We start from the raw sequence: 23,014 nt of genomic DNA, 5'->3' as shown, positions 1-23,014 counted from the left end.
GGCGACGCGACGCCAGTCACAGAAATGCATGAATGCAGCCGCGCGCAGCACCCATCGGGTATCGCGCGTCTACATATATATATGTGTATTATATATACGTATATATATATATGTGTGTGTGTGTTCGTTCGCGACGATCCTCGCCGGCGATTGGTCAAAGACGCGGCTCCGGTGAATCGAGGAAGGGGCCGCGAAGCCGATACGCGAGAGGAATCTCGTCGAACGGTAGGATCGGAGACGGGGTCCGAATAGGAGAAGGAACGAGTATCCGAGTGCGCGTTTCCTCCTCCATTCGGTTGGCCCGCGATGCGTTCCTCGCGCGCGTATAACCAGCCGCTAAAATCTGCTCCCGCTTAGCGCGACCTCACCTCGACCCCGTGGACGCGCCGGTAACGCGTACCAGTTCTATTGTACGCGCGCGTTTTTTATTTCCGCCGGTAGGAAAAGAGGAGAGCAACACGCGAAATAAATAAGTAAATAGAGAGATAAAATAGGAGCGGTAGCGAAGTCTCGAAAGGGAGAGAGGGACCCCCAAGGGCGGCGTCTAATTCCAATCCGACTCTCTCCTTCTCTACACACCGTTCCTTCTTCTTCCCTCCCTCGTTTCCCCCACTCTCTACCTATCGTTTCCTTTTGCGGTTGCGATTCGGTATAATGCCAGCCGTCGTGTATTCGATGCGTTCAACCGATACCATACGCGACTTCTATTCCCGGGGAGCGTCGAACGACGGAATCCTCCCGGATTTTTTCCTCCCTTTTCTCTCCCATTTGGAGCAACGAGAATTCTAATAATAGAGAATTGGACTATTCGCGTAGACGGATTCGCCATCGTCCAAGTTGGAAGCGCGTGACAGGTGATACGGGAAAGCGCGCGCGACAAAGACGCGTAGCTGCAGCGAGCGCTCTGGCTACGGGGGAGAGAGGGAGAGATAAACGGAGGTCGGACGGTCGGTGTCGGCGGACCGGCAAACGCGAACACAAACACTTCGTAGTAGAACGTAACCGCGTGGTGAATGAAGCCTGCGGCCTACTGCCTCCCCCTTTCAGCCCGTGCATCGTATACCGCGCCTCGTCGCGCCGCTCCCGAGTCGATCGCCCTCCCCTATATCCCACCAGTGCTCCGCTTCTACCACCTCCCCGTACTTCTCTCTCTCCCTCTCCCTGTTCCCACCATTCCAGCAGTCGCATCTCGTTGCGCTCGTCTCTCCTTGTTCTCCCGTTTCACTCGCGATGCACCGGCTATTACACGCGCAGCGTACGAGCGCGCGCGCCCGCGACCGCGCACACTACGCCCCGTTGGCCATATATACGCGGCCGCGGGTCAGTCGCGTCGCGACGCGCGGATCAAAAGCGCGACGGCAGATCGTCCGTTTCCGGCCACGGCTAATCCGAACGAAATGTTTTTCCAGCTGGGCGACACGTAATCCACGCACCCACCCGGGTGCACGTCTGCGACCGATCGAGCTCTCGATCGACGGCTACCCTGCTTATCCTTTCCGTTCCCTCCCGTATTCTAACGTTATTACGTCGTTCGTCTGTTACGATTAACGTTCGATCGATATTCTTATTCGATGCTCCAACGAAATAGCGAAAACGTATCGCAGCATACGACGCTCAGGTTCGAACGTTGCTCGTCGATCGGAGCGATTGCACGTATCTAATGGAAAAAGGGTTCGCTGATACGGAGGAACACAGACGAAGGCACGTGTCGAACCGACGAGTCGGAGTGTGACTCTATTTGCATCCGGTTTGAATATTTTAGCTACCGCCGTGCTATCTTATCTGTCTGCCGTTGGAAAGTCGTGGAACATTTCGGGTGGAACGTGGGTACGGCTGCTTCTCTGCCTCGAGGTAACACCGTGTTTCGCTAGGCTATGTTTCCTTCTGGCGGTGAAGCAAAACGCGATTAAAAGAAGCGTGCTCGCTGATTGCACGCGGTGGAACGGACCACGTTTCGACGGCGTGACGGGTTTCGCGATCGTGCGTGCCTCGATCGGCGAGATCGCTTTTCTAACCCGTCGAGATAGGTCAATACGAGGGGAGTCGTACGAGTTCGTTTTGCTTTTCGACCCTACATTTTCTCACGCAACCGGATGTTTTATCGCGGTCGATACCCGGGAATAACGTTGGAATAATCCATTCTATCCATGGATCGTGATCCCGTGAATTCCGAGCGAACTTTGTCCCAAAAGTCTCTCACTCGTGCCTCCCGTATACTCGGTTGTAGCCGAGGCCACTTTCCTACCGCTTTGAACGCGTTGCGAAATTCCGCCTCTAGAATGGTCGCCCGATCTAGTTCCCTTCGGCTTTTTAACGCTTCTCTTCGTTCGTATTTGCCCCGTCTCTTTACATATTTACCCGGACCGTTTCCAAATATCTTCCGCTCGGCCCCTGAGCGGAGGATAACGCATCGGACAGCCGCGTTCGTCGCTCGAAATACCGATCGCGTTCCCGAATAGTCACGACCGATGATTAATTGGCGACTCCCCACCCGGTGCAACTTTCTCAGGGTCCATCGATGCGATCCGCGTTCACCCGGCTCCCTTTCGCCTTGCTCGACCTTTCGAAACGAACGATCGCTCCTTCGGATAGCGACCGCCCCCCCGTTCGCAACTTCGTGGACGCTCCGTGCAATTTTGTTGCTCGCCCCAGAGAGAGAGAGAGAGAGAGAGAGAGCGATACGGTGCGTCACGATCCATCGGAGCTGTTAAATGGACGCGTTCATCGATGCGAATCGATTTCGAGCGGACCGGCGTTTTCGTCTGGTCGCCCGGTCGTCGAAACTGCGCATTTTAACGCTCGACGACGATCGAGTAAAGTCGAGTCGAGTGGGTGGTATCGGTGGTTATCGGTGGTCGTCTCGTCGGAACGGAGCTGGTAAGAATCGCGCGAGCGTTGGTTACCCGGACGGAGGACGAGCGGGAACGGGCGAGATTTAATCGAGCGGATCGCTCGGTACCAGGGCGCGTGCTACCGCGTATACGCCCCGGCTGTGACCCCTTCGTACGCAATAAATCAATTATCGCTCGTTAGCAAGAAAAATGCACCTTCAATCGAATCACGTTACTTAGCCCCGAGTGTCATGGTAACCGGAACGGTGTTTTGCAACCACGCGGGCAGTAACGCAATCGTCTTGTTCTCCAAGCGTTCTCCAATCGGCGAGAAGGTGCGAGAACGCTCGGAACGATCGCCAGGCGAACGTTTTCGGCACACTTTCTTTAACGTCGTCACGCGCTCGTTTCCCTGCAACCCCTTAGCCCCGTAGTGTGGTCCAATTTACGGCGTTCGTTCCATACGGTCGATCGTAAACAATTTACCGGGTATCGTGAGAACCGTGGCCCGTGAATGGACATTTCAGGCCCCGCTCCAGCCACGGCGGGAAGCGAAGAAAACGCCGTGGCTGGTCTTGCAAGGTTCCACGGAACGCGTCGCGACGAACCCGAGCTTTTCTTGCCGGCTCATACTGACAAACGGTCCACCGTCTCGAACATTAATTACTGGTCTCACCGCGGGTGGACGGGGACGGGGGCAGGCCGTCTCAACATAGTTGCAGAAGGGCCGTCGCTCGCGAGAACACAGAGACGATTTCACGGGCCGGTGCAACTAATATTAGATCGTCTCTACGGTAATAAAGCGTAAAGCGAACCCGACGGCGGAGTCCACGCGTAGACGCCGCGATATCTTTTCACTCTCGTCTCGTCGTCCGACGCGCATCCCACATGTTCTCAATTATCCTCCGGCCCGTGTACCTACTGTTACATTATACACGCGCTGCCAAATTTCGCCGCACCATTTTCGCGTACACCCGTTCTATTCTTATTTCGTAGCTTTCTCGCGCGACGCGTTTCAACCCGTTCCGCCTTCAAACGCACCGCCAAATCCTTTGTCCTACACACCACCCTCATTAACGTTTCTGTCCTCCCGTCTAAATTTAGCGGCGCTCGTAAACATAGCTGCGCGTACGTACGTGTTGTATTAATACCCTCATTTTCTATATACATATACACGTACAACATATACGCCTATACGCGCGCCACTTGTGTCTCTTCGCGTTTCTTTATCTCCGTTTATAGACGACAATAAAGAGCAATAAATTCTGTTTTCCGATGACGTAACGCAATGCTTCCAGTTTGCGTCGCGACGATAACGACGCAAGACAGACCCGTAGAAGGAAGCGTCGCGAAACGCACGGTTTACACGAGGAATAAATTGTTATCGGTACCCGATGGCCTGGATTCGCCGCGATGAATGATAAAGATGACGTGTTCATTGAAGTATGCTCTCCTCTATTCTTAGAACGCGGTAACGTGGCTAACTTCGTGGCCAACTCGTTAAGTATTCTACTTTGCGCCGAGCGTGTACGTCTCGCTCCTAAACCAGCCACCGCGACCGATTCTCAAATCGGAAGCCGTTGGAAAAGTAAAAGTAAAATGGGTGTTCCTTCTCTCTCTCACTCACTCTTCGTTCCTCTCTCTATCGACGAGCCACAGTAACGAGTCCCGATTGTTTCCTTTGACCCGAACGATCGTCGAAAATACATAGTCGAAAAACCATCGCGCCTCGAGGGAAAGACACGGTTAACGGTTTGCCGGGGTTAGAAAGGGTGGAAAATGGCCAGGCGAAAGGGGGCAACCAGAGCCGCGTAACTCGTGGCGATGGTCCGATACAGGATCGCCTCCCTCTTTCTTTCTCTCTCTCTCTCTCTCTCTGCTTCCCTCTGTGCGCAGCTCTTCGTGTAATGAAAAGCGTCGTTTGCCCGCTTCACAGCGGCGAATTTCGCAAACAAACATTCCTGGACGATGATACTCCGGCTACCTCGCGAATATTGCCCGCCGACGCACATACCGCCTGTGTGTTCGTGCTTTGCGCGTCCTCGACTCGGCCGTTATACCTAGCCGCGTGTCTTTTCAATTTTAACCGAATTTCATCGGACCCGTCGATCCGTTCGCGTCTCTCTCTAATCCAACTGCAAGTTTCGACCGTACCACCCCGTTCGTTCGAACCAGACATTTTGCTCGTGGAGAATTTGTCCGGACGTCGCTCGCAAGCTGTTCCACGAATAATGCTCACCGTCGTTCTAACGATCATAATTGCGACGCCAGGCACGTTTCCCTTCGCGTCGCCCACGCTTTACGTTCCCTTTAACCTTTGCCAGACGAAATCGGCAAAGGTTGCCACCGGATTGGCGGTCGCTGTAACGTCCAACTTCCGCGTTAGACGACCGTGTCGGAACAATTGAAATTTCCGTGTTGTTTGAAAACAGTGAAACGAAACCGGTGCGAGTTTTCGAGGCGATTCATCTCGAGCGCGTTATTGAACACGGTAATTACACCGGAATGCAGGATGTAACGGGAACGGAAGGAAGAGAGGAAAAAAAAGGAGGAAAAATTAGCTCGCGTATACGTAGTTTTTTATCGAAATGATGAGTATCAGTCGATTAAATCGCGCATCGCCCCCGGTGCTAAATATTGACGCTTTTCGCTCCGTAAATTTCATGGGAACATTTATTTTCTCCTTTTCGCTCTGCCCGCCAACTGCATCGGGTTCTGATTAAATATCATTGCCCATTGGCTGGTTATTCAATCGAGTTTCCCAGCAAAATATCGGGCTATACGACTTTCGACGTATAATATCGCGTTCACGAGTGTCCATCGAGCGAAATGATTGACTGGTTACGATCATCTGATTACAGGATATCGATCGATCCGAGGATCGGCGAGGAAGGAAGATCGCGATAGTTGCCGCGTGCGTCGACGAGACCGAGGTAAACATCGGGGATTAAAACGACACCGGGATCTGTGTTCGACTCGATCTTTGTTCGGTTCAACTAGCGAGGCTCGGACCGCTTGAACTGTGCTCGATGGCGTCGATCGAACCACAGGGCCCTCGCTGTGGTTCCTCCACCGAAGCGGACTGATATTCGCCTCGTCCTCGGCACGTGGCGGCACAGTTGGAACGATCGCGCAGCGACGCAGGAAGAGATGTCTCTTCTGCTCACGGCCGAAGGAGCCTCCACCTGGTCCTGAGTCTCGTCGATCTTCCTCGAATCTTCATCCATCACCTCCTCGATTCTTCTTCAGGAACGAACCGCGCAAAGTTATAGAGAAGAACCAGAAGACTGGATCCAGTTCGAGGAAGATAAACGACAAGATCGCAAGAGTTCGTTCAAAGCCGTTGTTCCGTTGAACACCGTGAAAGCATTCTGGTAATATTGAACGTTAGGTACGATAAGGGGAAAAAAAGAAAAAAAAATGGAAAAGGAGCAGCGGGGAATGAAATTTAACTGGTTCGATATGGTTTTTGTCCACAGAAGCCAAGGATGGAGGTTTCAACGTGGTGCACGAGCAGCGGGACCGTGGCGGCGTCGCAAGAGCCGAGGATCGGTCGACCAAATTTGGTGAACGCCTTCCTATCCACCGTTCGCAGGGTCTCCAAAGGCAACACCACCTACCGCCTAACCGACTTCATCACCGACGCGATCCCTGCCTCCTGTCACGGCCACTGTTCCTCGTGCTGTTCGACGCCGGAGCACGACGAGCTGTTGCACTCGCTCTCCTCGTCGAACCGCTTGAACGAAAGCAACGTTTGCGACCTGTGCGAACGGCTTCGCGGACGAGGCTGCGACTACTCCACCGTGGAGGACACGAGGACGGCCGAAAGGGACGCGGAAGAACGTTTCCATCGAGCGGGCAGCAGACACCGCCGACACTGCGTGGTGAACCGCGGCATGATTTCCACCGGGACGTCGAACCGCGACAGGTTACAGCCGGACGCTTCCGGGAGCTTCGTTTCGAGCGTCGTGCGATGGAGTTTAAGGCCCGACAGGCCGTTCCGATGGGCCAGGCAGAAGCAGACGGTCGCCTGGACGATTTTGTTCCTATTGGTACTGGTGTTCCCCGCTTCCGCGGACCTGCAGAGCGGAACACCGAGAGGTTCCTCCAAAGACGAAGGAGGTGAGTTCGATTCCCTTACCTCTGCTCTGTTCGCTTTTCACCGCGTCCTCCTTTGCATTGGGTTGATAAACGAGAATGCGACGCCCAACGGAGGAACGAACGACGGCCCGCTAATGTCGATGATCGAGACGTTCTCCGAGTTGATTCATAACCGGAAGACGGAGGAACGGCCGAGCTGGCAAACGCAGCCGCGATAATCGAATCGCGATTTTAATTAACGTTAACGACGCAACAGCCGATCGATCGCCGGCAATTTAACCGAACGCGAGAACACGGATCAAATCTGCATGCGTATCGCTTTTATCGTGTAATCCGATTTCCCGCTTTCGTTCTAACAAATCGTCGAATCGGCCCATAATAAACGAACACCGACTCGATTTATGGCCGCACGTTCCGCAAGAAACTGATGACGCTCTGAATACAGTATATTTGTCTTTGCGTCCTCGAGTTGTAGACCAGCACGGGAGCCCCAACCCTTGTAAGTATTTGCATCCACTACGTCGGGCTCCTGGATAACGCTTGTAACTGCTTACCATATACAACCACGCAGCGGGGTGATCGAAAGAACACCGGCGTTCGTTCTCTTCGGTTCACGAACGAACGAACGCGTACCGCACGCTACGGCCGTACAAGTGCACTGCTAGCACGGCCATGTTTCGCCTTCCGTTTATAGACGCAGACGAAACTACTTATTAACCCCGTTCGGTGGTCCGCCATGCACATTAACCGAACGTCTACGCGCGTGTAGACACACTATTCGTGCTACTAACCGTTCGATTAATCGATCGATTAATCGTGCCCGTTGATTATTATTCTTTGGATCGTCGAGGACGACGGAGTTTTGGAGGAATTTCGTTAGAGGAAGAGGAGCCACGGATGCGTGATTAACGCGGCCGAGCGGGTATTCCCGTGGGCGATTGCGAAATAACAGGGAGGAAGGAAAGGGGTAAACGCGCGTTAACCGTGCATCACGGCACCTCGGTGGGTCTCGGCTACCGTGGACGGAAACCCTTTTCCGCGCGGTTCTCGAACCGACCCGCCGCGCGACCACGCGACCGCTTTAATCAGTACAAATTACTTTTGCCCTCGAAAAGCTGGAAAGGTCGCCGGTTCAGCCGCTCGCGAACCGAGAATGGAGATTCTGGTAACGCGGACAGTTTTTCAAAGCCGGAAAAAACGACGATGACATCTTGAAATATTCCCCGGACAGCGAACACCGAAACTCTACCTGAGTTATCGATCCTCGTCTCTCGAACTATCGACGAACGCAATAAATCCGCGGAGAACCGCGCGCGCGCGAACGTACTGCCGCGGAATTGATTCCCGCGGTGAATCATTTCGGCGCGGTTGAAAAATTTGGCCAGCGAACAAATCACGCGGAACGTCGAACCGCGAATAAAGTGTCGAGGGAGCAAACGGGCTGGAAATATTTAACCCGACGCCCCCGCTCTTCTCTCCCCGCTCGTCTCGTCGAATTAACGGTCGAAGAGGGCAGGTGAAAGGGAAGCTGCTTTTTCCCTAATCGTAATCCTTGTTGATGCGACGAGTATGGTGCTGTTGAATAAACGAGAGAGGGAGAGAGAGAGAGAGGTGGAGTGGAGAGAAGAGGGAGAAATTTCTTGATTCGATCGAGTATTCGGAAATAATTATGGATTCCTCCGCGGCTCGGTCAAATTAATAGGAACTGGTTAAAGCCGGCATAAAGTTGTTCCAAAGGTACTTAACGTCGGGACGGGTATGCAAATTTCGATTAATTTGTGTATATTTTGCGGCCTTGTTTTCGAAAGCTTACTACCAAGGATAATTATTGTGCACGCGAGCCTTCTTCCCAATCCTTTTCCGTGATAATTATGCTCCGGTGGATCCCAACGCGGCCACTCGAATGAAATTCAAAACATCGACTAGAAATCTTCTTCTCCCCGCCTTCTCTCGTAACTCAACTTTTTCCTCCTTGGCGCGGCCGAAAACTCGCGTTGGCAATGTCCAGGATCGCTCGACATCGAGCGGTGGAACCGAATTAATTAAGAGGAAAGCAGGTACCAGCTACGGTAATAGAACATATATATATATACGTATATCTACCCACGCAAGAGGGAAGTACGAGAAACGCGCATAAACTCCTGGCTAGCGTGCGATCCCGGAGGAATCGCGGCCGGAGAGGAAGGATTGGAAAGGATTCGAAAGGATCGGCGAGGCGATTCGAAAACAGTTCCGAGCGGCGGTTCTCGAAAACGCAGACACCGTCTCGAAGCGCGGTTACCTCCGTTTCCGAGCAACTGACCTTTCCAGCGAACCCACATAACTCTGTCGGATAATATCTCGAGGTGGTAACGGCTGGCTGCAATTGGTGAGCCCATTGCCGCGCGGTCGGTGATAATGCGCTTTCGAATATTCGCCGCGCGGGACCGTGAAAGGGGTAACGGCGGTGTAACGGCGGGGCGATGGCGGGGAATACACGCGAAAGAGCGTGAAACGATCGAAATGAGAGGGAGAGAGGGGTAGAAAGCGCGACGAAGCGTGGAAAAGTCGTAAAGGCGAGTCGTCGGGACGCGCGTCAAACCATGTTTCACAGCCGGGCCAACTTTGTTTCGGGCGTGGCTAAGGCGAATCGAACGATCGCCCGAGACCCGTTTGCCTCTTTCACTCTCCGCCTCGCGGTGAAATTATGCAAATGGCGTCGCGTTATTCAGCCGATAGCATCGCTGAAATTTCCAGGCCCTTTATACCACCGTAGCTTTGCCACTACGCGGACACGACGCGTTCACCACGCGTTCACCACGCGTTCACGGCAGAAGCCCGGAGATTTCCTTATTTTTATCGGAACGATTATTGGAACGTTACGCCGTTCTTCTTTCACTTTTTCCCGTCCGCCTCTTCCTCCAACTATACTCCTCGTAACCTCCTCGGTTCCGTTTATGCGTTTCTTATCTCTAAATTAATTCGGACGATCGTAAAGCTCGTCTTTAAATGTTACGAATCGTCCGCGCGGATATATACACGCGTTACCACGGTACGCGAGTCGACACCCTTGGCGAACAGCTGCGCCGCCACGCCGCCGACGCCACTTTTCCTCTCGATACCAAGTTTTTCCCCTTGGATCGATGCGCGTCACCACATCCCACCTCCGTGCCGGGCGAACGATTTGTTTCAACGAGTTTAACCGAGCGAAGGTCGACGACCCAATCATTCGACCTGCACGCAATCGTCTCGTTAAACGTCGATCGTTAATTATTAGGTACACGGCCGTATTATTGTCCCCGCGTGTTGTACAATTTAATATCCCCGCGTTCGGTGCGTCGTCGGCAACCGACGAGGATCGAAGAGTTCGGAACGGTACACCGGCCCGAGGTGGTAATTGGCAGTCGCGCGCGCAGGATGCACGCGGCGTGCACCAAGAAAATCAAATTAAAACGCGATTATACAAAACTCGGCACGCCGCGTTAATTTTAGCATCGCTTCCGCCGGAAATTGGGTATTCGACCGCGACGATACGGACGCGGAACAGGATGCTATTTATCGCGAACCAAGCGACGACTCCGAGGCGACCGGAGATTCCTTTTCGTTCATCTACGATTCGAAACTCCTCTCGGTTAATTGCCGTCCAATTAACGCCGATCGCGTACCTCTCTCGCGAGGCATCGCGAGCAGAGTCGCGCAGTTTAGACGCAAGAAAATAGAACCACCACCCCCTACTTGCCGCTTGGCACAGCTCCCGGCTAATGCCAAGATTTACTTTGTTCCCGACCCGTGTCTCTTGATATTCGCGAGAATAGTCGGACCGCGTTGTCCCGGGTGTCATCCCGTACACGCGAGCCTCGCCGCCGAGAAATGGGACCCGTCCGAATCGGACACAGGCCATCGGTGTTCGCGCCCGTCACCAGACGTGTCGCGAATTCGGAACGCTGGAGGGTGACAGTTGTTTATTTCCACGGTTTCGCCGAGATTATAACGCTTGGCAGCGTTAAGTACTCGCGAGCCGACAGGGCTGCGAAGGGAGGCCCGTACTGTCGCTTAAAATCGCGTTAACCCACGGTTATTTATGCAGACCTAACCGTGCCACCCGTGCCACCGAGTACGCTAATTATATATGTATTCTTGCTCTAATGCACGACGATTTCAATCCTGTCGAGCCTAATTCCCGCCTGCCTTGTTTCCGTAGTAAACATTGAGACAGACGGATCCTTCCAGGACCGACGAGGATCCACTCCGTTCTAGAAGAGCGAGGGATTAATCACCTTTGCGGTTCGCGACGCGCGAATTAAATCCGTAGTTACGGAGACGAGCGAAGGATACACTTTTTTTTTTCTCGGAAAGGGGTACCCGAGGGACACGACGCGGGGTGAAACGGTATCGTTTTATCCATTCGTGGCATAGCCACGCGAATGAACGCAGCCGTGCGAAAACAGCTTTTAAAACCGATCGGTCCGACGTACAATTGCTCGCCCCCCCCGCACCGAACTCTGTTATTTTCTGGCCGACCGGCGGCCAGACGCAGCCGGCGATCGAATTAAAAGCGAATTATTCGAACAGCTGAAATGACCGTGCCGCCTTTAAACGTTTCGACGTCCAGCCAGTGAATTAATTAGCCGATCGAACAGATCGGGGTGGGGCGCGGAGGCTGTTCGCGTGACCATGGACACTCGAAACGCGCGAGCCTCCTTTTCGCTCGCTCCTCCAATTGGAGGAGCTATCCTCTGTTTTGGCCTTTAAATTTGTGCGAATTGTTGCGCAACCGAGTAGTTAAATGGAAGCGCGATGCGAGAAAAGGTTGGCGAAAGGGCGAGAAGAGGAAGCGGCATCTGGATGCCTCGACGATGTTTCTCCGCGTTAAACGGCCCCCGAGGCCAACCGCAGCGACCCGACCGGAGCCAGTAAACAATTAACAGCACCGCAGCCCGTTCGAGACGAGTTTAATACGTCAATCGACCGCGAGGTCGAGTCTGATTGATTAAAAGTCTTGAAATTACCGCGGGAAATCGGGAGAAACGCGATCGTACCAGCATGCGCTGACAGAGCCTCGCGAGTGTCGCGCGCTGATTGCTATTGAATTTTTCGAACAGACGTACTATCATAAATATAGCCGGTCACGTTCCGCGGTGAATATTCGATTTCTGCGGGAGATGACGCAGCTTTCGAGCCGCGTGGAATAGCGTTTCGTAAAATTTCCAAATTAACTCCCATTATCCCTGTTGGAGGGATACATCTGGCACATTTGGTGGCTATAAACGAGGGCTACGCGAACGAGCCAAACCTCACGCTGCGTTTGCGAACAATTTCTACATCTTTCGCGTCGTTTTCTCTCCGGGACGATAGGAATTTCGCCAAGTATCTACCTGCGCGGCAATTAATATAAAGTCGAAATGTTTAACAGCTGGTCGCGATCGTCGATTGGCTCTTGACTCTCGAAGCGAATTTGAAATTGTTCGAATTTTGCCACCCTCGACGAGTACCTCGATCAAGGATACGTCGCGAGATCGAAATAAAAGCGAAGAAAGTTCGAAAAACGGTCGGTTCATCGAGCATCGCTTAGCGAAGTAGAATCCGCCGGGACGTAGCGCGGCCATCTCGGTACACCGGACGATCGGTAAGCGATTCACGTTCTGGAATGTCGCCCGGAACGAGTTCGGGACGTCTTTGTCGCGAACGGGCCACATCCCACGGGCCACATTCCCCCGTTTTCGTGCCTCGCCACGTGTCTCGACGACAGCCAACTATCCACGCTACTACTCTCGTTCTCCGCGTCGCGTTCGAAACCGCGATTTTCCTAATCGCGCGAACCGAAGAGAAGAACGAGATCGATTCCACGACGCTTTCGTAGATCGCGCGGTATTCGAGCGGATATGCACGTGCCTTGGGTGAACGAATTCGTGCGTCTACTGCGTCGCAGTTCACGAGACACTTTGTCGCCGACGCCGGACTATTTTTGACGACGAGCAACGGCGAAACCGACGCAGAGGCCGAGTCACTCGGGGTATAAACGACCAGGCGGACAAAGTTCGACCAAGTTTCGCAACGCGGTCGAGCGATCTTCTCGAACGGAACCAGAACTTTCCGATCGATTCGATTCGGAACCGATCAGCGTCGCGGTTCATCTTCGCCGACGGGTTAACCAGATAACGCGACGTTCTTCGGTTCGACAAGGGAATCGCGAAGGGGACTCGTTTCAAATTGCTCGAAGCGACGCGCCATCGAGCGAGCATTTTTCCGCGGGACTTTGGAGACACCGCGCGGCCAGGACGTTGACTCGGGTCCCCCCGTGTAGCCGCGCCCGAGTAAAACAACCGTCGTCGTCGCCGGCGTCGTCGTCCCAAAGTGGAACGCGACGACGATCCGTACCGCGATCCCGCGCGCAACTTACCCGTGAAATAATTAACGAAGATAATTGGCTTCCGTTCGCCTATATTCGACGACGAGTTTTCATCCCTCGTAAATTTCCCATCCGACAACCGGTCGCTAATTACGATTCAGCCGCGATCGCGTTGCTCGCTTTCGCCGGCCGGTACGCCATTTCCAGCCGGTCTCCTCTACGATTCTCGCCGTGTCCGCTTCTCTACCGTTATCGAAGCCAGCGAACGAACAGGGGGATCGAGCGAACGATCGTTCTCGCGTCGATCGAAACAATTTGTCGCGATCGACTCGATCGATCGGCCCGTAATTAACCGCGCGATGTTCGCGGTGGCCGAAACCGGGCAGCAACGAGCCGCGTTACGTCCAGGATTTATTTACGAGCCGTGTTACTAAGATTTAAAACTCATAAACGGGGTAATAAAACGCCGCGGCGGGTCGTGGGGCGAACGCGTGCCCCTTTTTCTCCGCGCGAAATTACTACCACTCGCTGGGTAATGAATCGGCGGGGAAATGCACACGTGTCGCGTTACAGTTTTTGGTGCCGGTAAGTATCAATTATCGCCGCAATATCCAAAGGTGTGACTCGTGACGTAACGACCATTGCGCGAGACTTTTACGATCGTTTAAGGAGCCCGCTCGACTACTCGACGAGGGTGGTTGTGAATTGCGAACGGGAAACGAGCGCGCGCGGTCTTTTAATAGACCAGTCGAATCGTAGGTGGATACGAGGCCGCGATACACGATGGAAGAGATAGAGAAAGCAGAGAGAGAGATTCTAGTCGAAAAGGCGGGACGTATGGGCCGCGCACTGCCGAGCCGATTGGGTGGGGGAGTCGATGTAATTAAGGCGTGTCGGCTTGCATATTAAACGGCATGCCCGTTTACGGTAAGTGGCAACGGAAGTCGTCCGGTGACATTATTTAATGACTTCCGGCCGGTCGAAAGACGCGACGAATGACACGGCCGAATAAACGCGCGACGCGGCCGCGGTGGTGAACCCAGAAGGGGTGCACGCGGGTCGATCGTGGCCCAACAAGGGGGGAGATATCGCCGTGGCTGCCGAGGAAATATCGTACGTCCGGATCCCTCGTGTAAACATACGTCCATCGAGCCAGTCGTTATTAAGGAGCCCGGCCACGCCACTTCCTGCGGGATAGTTCACGGCGACGTGTCCGCCCGACGACTCCTTTCCCGAAAATTAATGGTTGCCGTTTGGTTTCGTCTTTCTTTTCGTGCCGCGGCCGTTTATCCGTCCGGTTCGCACGGATGCCGCTTTAATCGAATTCGTTTCGAAACGCGCGCGACATCTTCCAGACGGAAGCCCGTTTCCCCCTTAAGAAAGTTTCGAAATGTTAATTAGAACTATCGAGCCGAGGTGAGCCAAGGACCGTTTCGAAAGTTTAGCGAGCCGCTAAGTATCGTGGAAACCTTGGAACAGGTAGGTTTTATTAGAGATCGAGCGAGCCGGACCGCTCATAGAAATATTCCCATTGTTCGACGGTATGCATAGAAAATTCGAGGAGCTGACGCCATTTGATCTCGGTGGAACCAAGCAGATGTACCGGCAGCTATGTCCACAGAACACAGGGAAGAATAATTGAATACCGAACCTTTTTCCTCTATTCTCCCGCTCGTTAGCGTGGGATTATCGAGTTCTCGCGGTGCGAACCTTCGCAAGTGAAAAAAACGAGCAACCCCTCGGTGGACGCAGAGCGAGGCTGGCATATATTTCGTCTCGCGGAGGTGTGTACCCGCCGTGACGCGGGCAAAGGAGACCGGCTCGTTGAACACTGATAACGATTCCGTCTACTCCTTAAATCAGGTCGAACGCGAAGGGTGAAACGACGAGAACGACGAAAGGGTGGAATTTTGCGCGGTTGGATCGAGGCCAACCGCGATTACGCAGAAGGCTCGCGAAAATTTCAGTCACGGAAGACGGCGGCCGGAACCAGGGGAGGAAAGGAAAAAAGCATCGTCTAGACGGCAGTTTCCGGTATCGCTCGAACACACAACAGAAGATGCTTCACCTGGCCCTACGGTCATCGGCTGGCCATGGTCGATGACCCCCGTACCTCGTGTCCGTTCCCCCGCAGAAATCCTATTAATTACCGCCCTCCGCGTGCCCCCTCGAATCGATTTCGTTTCTTTCGCTCCGTTCGAGTTGGACCAACCTTAAGGCTCGAGGAGGGTCTATCAGAGAAACGTTTGTCGTCAACTTTGATAAGAATTTTTCGGATGATCGCGAGATACGCTCGACTATATTATTGTATAATAGACGAGACAGAGGTCTCGCGAGATTCGGTCCATCTATGTTTCTAACTGTAACGAGTTCACCGAGTGGTTTCGGGGTGGCCCGTTTCCGCGCCACCTCGAATTACAATCGCGGACGCGATTTATAGCGGGACGCGCGATCCCTCCCTTTGTCTGGAGAGCCCTTCGAGGCCTCTTCTCCGCTCCCAACTCCCATTATCCCGCGGCGCAGCCTTTCTTTTTCCCTCTCTTCCTTTTCTCTTTCCTCCGCCGTCCCTTCTGCGTCGCCATTCCCGCACGGAACGATCGTTCTCGATTTCCGTGCCGTTTGTTTTCGGAACGGGGCCCCTTTCGAGCCGCTTCCTGCTTCGTCTTCCTCCTGTTCGCGCGCAGGGTATATCCGCACCGCCTCTAACTACGTCAGACGACGTTCACGGTACAATTGCGATGGAAAATAAACGCGCAATCGCTCCGTAGCAGCTTGTTGATCAGTTCTGATTCTGAGTCACGGTAATTCGAATCGTATAGAAAGTAGAACCGTTCCGTGGCTCGTTCCACGGTCGGCACGCATCCGGGAACACCGCCGCGATGAATCAACGGATATCGCCGGACGAGCGTTCAGGCTCGATTATGCGAAATGAAGAGACAACGCGCCGCGTACAGGAGCGATCGAGACGCGTCCGCGTGCGTCGCGCGGACGGAAATAATTGGACGCGGAGCTTTGGTTAATCGTCGGTGCCGGTTTATCGGCGATGGTCGGACAAAGAGAGGGGACCTGTGGAGCGATTCGATGGGAACGCGATTAAGAGGAGAGGAAAGACGAGCGACGGCGATACACGGTGGGCGTAATCGCGTTTCGTGCTGCCTCGGCGAGCAGGCGGCTCGAGATTCGTACGAAGCCGCACGATAGACGCACCGCGTCGCGGCCCTCCGGGTTTCGTGCGGCGCCGCGACGCTGCCTTCCGGTCTCTGTCACGGCTTAACGAGCCGAACACACGAGAATGACGAACATTACGCGGTTAATTTATACGATACCGCCGAGCCGTTTTTCCCGACCCGTTCCGTGCTCGTTGAATTATTCGACCGTCGTTAATCGGTTGCTCTCCTCGCTTTAGTTTCGAGTCCAGATACCGATCTGATTCTTCCTCGTCTTCTTTTAACGGGTAATTACACGCTGAGAGCATACAGGCGTTAGAGAATGCGACCTGTCCGATTCGTTTCTAATTCGTGTCGAAACGCTCTCGAGTTTTTCGAACGTCCGCGGCAACGCGACCGTGAAATCCCGATGCGGATTCGAGCCGCGAACTCGATCGCGTTCGACTTGCCGATATAATGGACCGTTGGAACGGTGAATCGTCTCTCTTTTGAAGTGTCCCCGGGGTACGGCTCGCTCGTTATTCGTGTGAATTCCCGATTTTCCCACGAAACGCCGCGCGTTCCCTGTACCGTGTATCACCGAGGGACTCTCGGCATTGTTCGCGGTAGGAAACGAGGAGAATGTTTTAACGACCTTGGTCTCGATACTTGCACTGTTTTCAATGCTCGCTAAAACGTTAACGTCGCGCACGCGGCTTATGTACGAGGATATCAAAAGAACGGTGGGCTCGAGACGCGCGTAGCAAAGCCTGGCTAATAATGGTTTCGTTGGTGGGTCTCGTACGAGTTTTCTGGTCCCGGTCGTCGGTAACGTCGAAGAAAGGGAGGACATCGAGTTTATGAGGATCGCGGTCAATCGTCGGTGGCACGACACAGGGAATATCGGCGGGGGTGGATTTGCGGTTCACCGGACACGCGTCCGGCGTACCCACGGTCGTTGGTGTATCGGTCTCGCGGAGGAATCAGGAGGAATCCCTTGGCAGGGATTCACCGAGGTGGTGTTTCCCCGTTTCGCGGCTCCTACCGTGGACCATCGAGTTGGCAGCTCCTCTGACGACGACGACGACGACGTTCCCCAAATCTAACCGGGTCAACCACGGCTCCCGGTTATTTATTATCGATTGCGTCGATTCGAGAACGAGAGCACGTGATAAATAGGGTGGTCATCCAGGTTCCTCGAAATTGGGCAGCATATTTTCGAGATCCCTTTATTTATTATATTCCGACCGGTGGAAGAAGAGAACCGTCTCTGGTCGGAGTCGAGCATTCGACGATTCGTTCCGATCGATCGGAGCAGCCAACCGAGACTATTACCCCGGTTGCACGCGTACCTCGAATCATCGATCGCGATCGCAGTTCCGTTGGTATGCGCAAAGTGGCTATAGATAGAGAGGAACGAACGTCTAGAAGACCACTGTCGAGTGGTTACACGACCGCCGTTTGGACCGGCTGGTTGGTTGGTTGGTTGGTTGGTTGGCTGACTAGCTGGTTGGCTGGACCGACGTCGTTTGAACGGTTGCTCGCGGACGCGGGCAGCGTTTCCGAGAACGCCGGGGACCAGTCAATGCCCGGCACCATCGCCGTTGTCGTCGTCATTGCCGCCGCCACCGCCGCCGCCGCTACTTTCGACCTAGGAATTTTCCATCGCGGACCAGGCTGCATTCGAACGTGGCTCCCTGTCCCGGAGTACCGGTTCGACAGTGATTCAACTTCTCCAAGGTCCAGAGAGGATTCCAGCCAGCCGGCCAACCAACCGGCAAGCCAGCCAACTCGGTGAATTATCGTCCCGGCCAAAAACTGTTGGCTGGCCGTGGTGCCGTCCGATATTTCCGAATCTTCCACGATGGGAAACGGTTGGTCGTCGGTTTCGCACGAACGCGAGCCACGTGGTGTGGGCCCAGTTTCACGCGAACCGATTCGAGGCGCGAGCATGTATCGCGTGGAATCGTTGCCGCACGTGTTTATCTGCCCGTTTATTTCCGGGTGGATGTAGAACGTGGACATTGATTCGTTGTACGCCTACGTGGAACGGGCGAGGTCGACACGCGAAGGAAGAGCAACGGTCGTCCCTGTATTTCCCGTGGGGCTATTATCGTGTCGCTCGACGAAGTTTTAGGACACGCGCACGCGGCCTATCGTCGCTCCTCGTTAGACGGCCGCCGACTCGGAAATATTAATGCATTTTCCATCTGGAATGGCGCGTTTCGCTCGTAAAAGGATCGTCGAGGATAAATTTAAAAGCGATTCGCGGCGCGGTCGGAGTCGCGGGGAACAGGAGGGCTCTGGTAGGGTAGGGTAGGGGTATAGGGCATCCGAGTACTTCGGCCTTTCGGGTGAATGGCTAATAACCTTGAAGAGAGCGTCTGGAATGCGGTGTCCGTTGCAACTTTTTCGAACCGCCGCCGGTCCCCGCCCCTCTCCTCGGTGAACCCTCGGCCCGCTCAGCTAGCCGGTAATGGCGCGTTGCAATTTTGTTCCGCTCGCGTGCAAGCAGACGATGGAGCGCGGCTTAACCACCTGCCAACGACATCGTTTACGCGTTCCTCTAGTTTAACTTGCACACGGTGGTGGCCGTGCCACTTTTACCCGTATGCACCGCGAAAAGTTACAAGACACCTCGGCCTTGGACGCTCGAGGTCTCCGGTTCCCTCTTCTTCGTTCGAACCGTGCAACATTAGGTTACTCCGGTAACCACGGACGCGTTAACAAACCCGAACAGACTCGGCCCGCGTCTCGAGGGCAAGATGAATACCACCTCCGAACCACCTCCCGTCAGCCGCGAGGGCAACCACCGCGAAGAAATTTCACTTCTTCTCTCCATTCATCGGATCGCACACCTCGTCGCGGCAACTTCACGCGTCACTGACCGATCTTGCAACATTGTCGGGTCTCATCGCCGGGACCGGGTCCGACCGGTGTATAGGCGAACGACTGGCCAGCTACCTGAGCGAGCACTCCGAGCCAATGGGGGACGAGTTTCAGGGGGTGACGTCAACACGGTGGTTTCTAAAAGAGAGCAAACGGACGCGCGCCTCTGCATCGGAGGCGGTTTTTGTCCGATGTTGCGAGTCGTGGGCGGCGGCGATTTTTCCGCGCGCGGAATCCAATGTGTGCATACGTGTGTACAGGTGGTTCGCTCGTAGACGCTTGGTATCGCGCCGCGTAAAAAGTGGCCGTTCTCGCTGGAGGCAACGATTTATTTAACGCGCGTCGTCCCTCGGCGATCGAAAACGAGGGAGAGGAGACGCTTTTAATAGCCTCCAGAGGAGGCTTCTCCCGCGATCAACGCCCGATACAGGGGACGTCGTCGTGGCTACTTTCGTTTCACCGTGCACCGCCGTCGACGCGATCCGATCGACCCCGTCGGACTCGTGACGATTATTTTTAACTTTGCTCCACTGCGAACAGGAGACGTCGTATCATAGGTCACGCACCGTCGGATCGTCCACGGCGTATCATCGCCAGGGCAAAACATCGTAATCTAGTTCGGTTTCTACCGATTCGCCGAGACGAGACCTGGACGAATCGAGACGAGACGAGACGAGAGACGGAACCGCCTCAGCGTACGTACGCGTCGCGTATACATCCACCTCGATTCCCGATCAAGTTTACGACCTCCCTCGCCGACCACGCCACTCTGTTATTATCGAATCTATATGTTCCATCGTCGAAGGTCAGCGCGCGAACACTGGGAACCGATTGCAACGGTCAGATTTTGATCCGCGTAGCGCCGTTCACGTAAAATTAATCTCTCTAGCCTATGGTTAGAGAGCCATTCCGGTGGAAAGGAACTCGTTAGGTTTCACGGAATCGATGACCTCCTCGAGATACTATCGGGGTAGAATCGCGAGCCACGGGGATCGACGAAACCATCAATGTTCCCTCTGAACGGCGTTCTTGGGTAAAGGGTTTTTTAATTGCCAAACGACTCCCCCTCCTCGGTCAGCGTTCCTCCTCTCTTCCTTCCCTCCTTCCTTCCTTCCTTTCCCTGCGTTTCTCTCTCGCGTTCACGACGTTACTCCACCCTGTGCCACGGACGTTCTCTGGACTCTCGCTCGGTTCGTAACTGACGCGCGATACTCGATCATTTTTATTTCCCTTAATAACAGGCGGCGCCTCGCGGCCCGTTGTCAATTGCGACTCGGATCGACGCCTTCGATACGCGTAGCCGGGAATTCTGCGCCGTCTACGTGTTGGTTAATTTCATACCTCGGGGTCGACGCCGACCGATACGGCGTGCCGGACTTTTAAACGGGTGAACGCACCCTCCACCTCGCCCACTACGAATGCAACTTTCTTTCCCGAAATTATACCGAGCCGTAATTGAATTATGGTGATTTCGGGTCTCGAGTCGGCGATTAACATGGAAACTGGTCCGTCGCGCGATCGACGCTCTTACTTTATTACCCGTTGAGTCCCGCGCGTTATCGCCTATCGCCGCGCGGCGTTCCTCTTTCGCGCGACTAGGCGACCGCTCGCGTGTGCGCGACGATCGCGGCCAGATTTCGATCGCGTGGAAATCGAGACCGCGAAACGACCGTCGGACGGCCTATCTCGACGTAGGTGGCTGATTCGATCGGACGTGGGTGGTAGCTGAATTTTTCCCTCCTCCCCCCGGATTTAACAACTTTGTTGCCGCTGATAGATCGTGCCGATAGCGGCGTTCGCGATAACCAGCGGTACTTGTCACTCGGAGGCAATAACGACCCAGATATGTCGACGGCGCGCGCGATTTGTATACGTCGTTACTTTCGAAACGAGTTACTTTTACTCAGCCTCCAAATAATACGCGCGGTACGCGATTATTAATCGCGAGCAATTGTAAACGGTCTCGCGTTTTTGGGCGATTGTTCTTGCTACACCCGCCAGCTCTGCCGCCATGGAAAATGAAGTCTTTATCGGTGTAGGTGAAAGTAAAATTGGATACGAGCTTTTTCCGCCGATACGATTTCACGGTGTTTGCGTAGAGTCGATATCGGGGAGTGGACGTGTACCGCTCGACGATAAGATATCCGTTTTGAGCGGCCGCGAACGGATATTCGAGATCGGAAGGAAAATCCGGCGTTCCAGCTGAAAAACCGTGTACGCACGGAAGTACGTAGCAGAAGCTGGTACGCATCCGAGATGTTACGTCGCCGCTACCCCATTGTTTCACCCATCCTCCTCTGTCCGATCCGTTCGCGGAGGAACGAACGTCTATCCGATAAGCCTGAAATCGGTAGCAGAAAATTGATAAAGTGAGATCGAGCGCGAGCGAAATTACAGAGTCACGGCTGGAATCGTTCCGCCGAGCGTGAACGACGATTATCTCCGATCAGATTAGACGTCGATACGCGGAGCATGTTACGGCGACACATTTTTCGTGCCTCTGCATCGATCGCCGCTGTTACTCGGAAAGACACTCGTCACTCCCGAGCCGACCGATCTTAACTTTGTACGGGAACGTTGCCACACTCGGCCACGGGACTCGAAACAGGTTTACGAGAACGCCGCGCGGGCCGAGCGTGGGGCGTCGCGTCGAGCTCGCGAACTCATTAATTTTCGATAAATTCTCATCGACGTGCCGCGAAGAGAGACGAACGGTCAACCGGATCCGAGCCGGCTCGCGAATGCACGCGCGCGATCTCGGCTCGCGAACAGCTGATCTCGCTAATCGGCCGGTAATCCAACCCACCGTCCCGAACCCGAGCCACCGCGCTTCCTTGACGCGAGTTTCGCCCGTTTTCATCCGCGTCCGCGGTCTCACGTTTCGCGCGGAATCGAATTCTAGCCGCGTCCGTGGAAAAATCGTCGAGCAATCGCGAATCGACGCCTATCGTGTCGTATAGCCGATCGACGCAATAAACGCGACGTTATATCCCGGTTCCACGAGTCTACCGGACAAATTGGGTGTTAAGGGATGCGCGGGTGGAGGGAATTCGATCGAAAGTCACCGGTAACCGCGAACAGATACGATATCGGCGAGGCGTATCGATCGAAACGCGCGACTAAATAGCAACCTTCCGCCGATAGTATCGAGACGCTTAGGTGGCTGCGTTCGAGCGAGTATCGACTCGACTGGTTTCTAATCGGCGGCGATTAATTGACGACGCGTAACGGCCCTCGGAAGAGAGGAAACATTGTTGGTGGCTGGGCGCCAGATGACTGACGCTTGACGGGTTATCAGTCAATCGACTCGTGGCCGGACGATAAACTGGCTGGCGCGTGGCGTTCGAACCCTGGGATGATTCATTACGAGCATTCGATCAACCGCGAGATATTTATTTGAACGCTCGCCGTCGCGATCTATTTTCGAAACTTTCGAGTCCGCCGGTCCTCCGCAGCCGACGAACGGGGGGAACGGTTTCTAATTAAACGGGGCTCGAACGCGAGAGTTCCGTCGATACGAAGAAACGTCCACCTTTCTCGACTCTTCGTTGCACACGTATAAATAAACGTATAGCCGCGACTGTTGCTACTCGAACGGTCGGTCGGTCGCTCGCTCGCTGCCAGAATGTTCTCGCAAATCTCCTCGAGTCGGCGATCGCGCTATAAAAAATCGGTTGGTGACATTCAGCGCCGGTGGGCGTGAAAGTGGGCGTCGATGA

At 54.2% G+C, this 23,014-nt stretch overlaps 1 protein-coding gene across 1 annotated transcript in view; it reads left to right on the top strand.

Annotated features, from left to right (window-relative positions):
• The first annotated feature begins 6,161 nt into the window (after positions 1 to 6,161).
• The window catches only part of Inr-2 (insulin-like receptor-like), a 29,783-nt gene continuing 12,930 nt past the window's right edge, over positions 6,162 to 23,014 (top strand). Inside the window, exons 1-2 of the mRNA XM_076904002.1 lie at positions 6,162 to 6,222; positions 6,311 to 6,953. Of these exons, the coding sequence (XP_076760117.1) occupies positions 6,320 to 6,953 (634 nt within the window). The 5' untranslated portion in view covers positions 6,162 to 6,222; positions 6,311 to 6,319. The remainder of the gene's footprint in view (positions 6,223 to 6,310; positions 6,954 to 23,014) is intronic.

The sequence above is a fragment of the Xylocopa sonorina genome, chromosome 11 (genome assembly GCF_050948175.1).
Source record: "Xylocopa sonorina isolate GNS202 chromosome 11, iyXylSono1_principal, whole genome shotgun sequence".
NCBI lineage: Eukaryota > Metazoa > Arthropoda > Insecta > Hymenoptera > Apidae > Xylocopa > Xylocopa sonorina.
The sequence above is the reverse complement of the archived record's forward strand: the minus strand, read 5'-3'. Positions and strand labels throughout refer to the sequence as shown.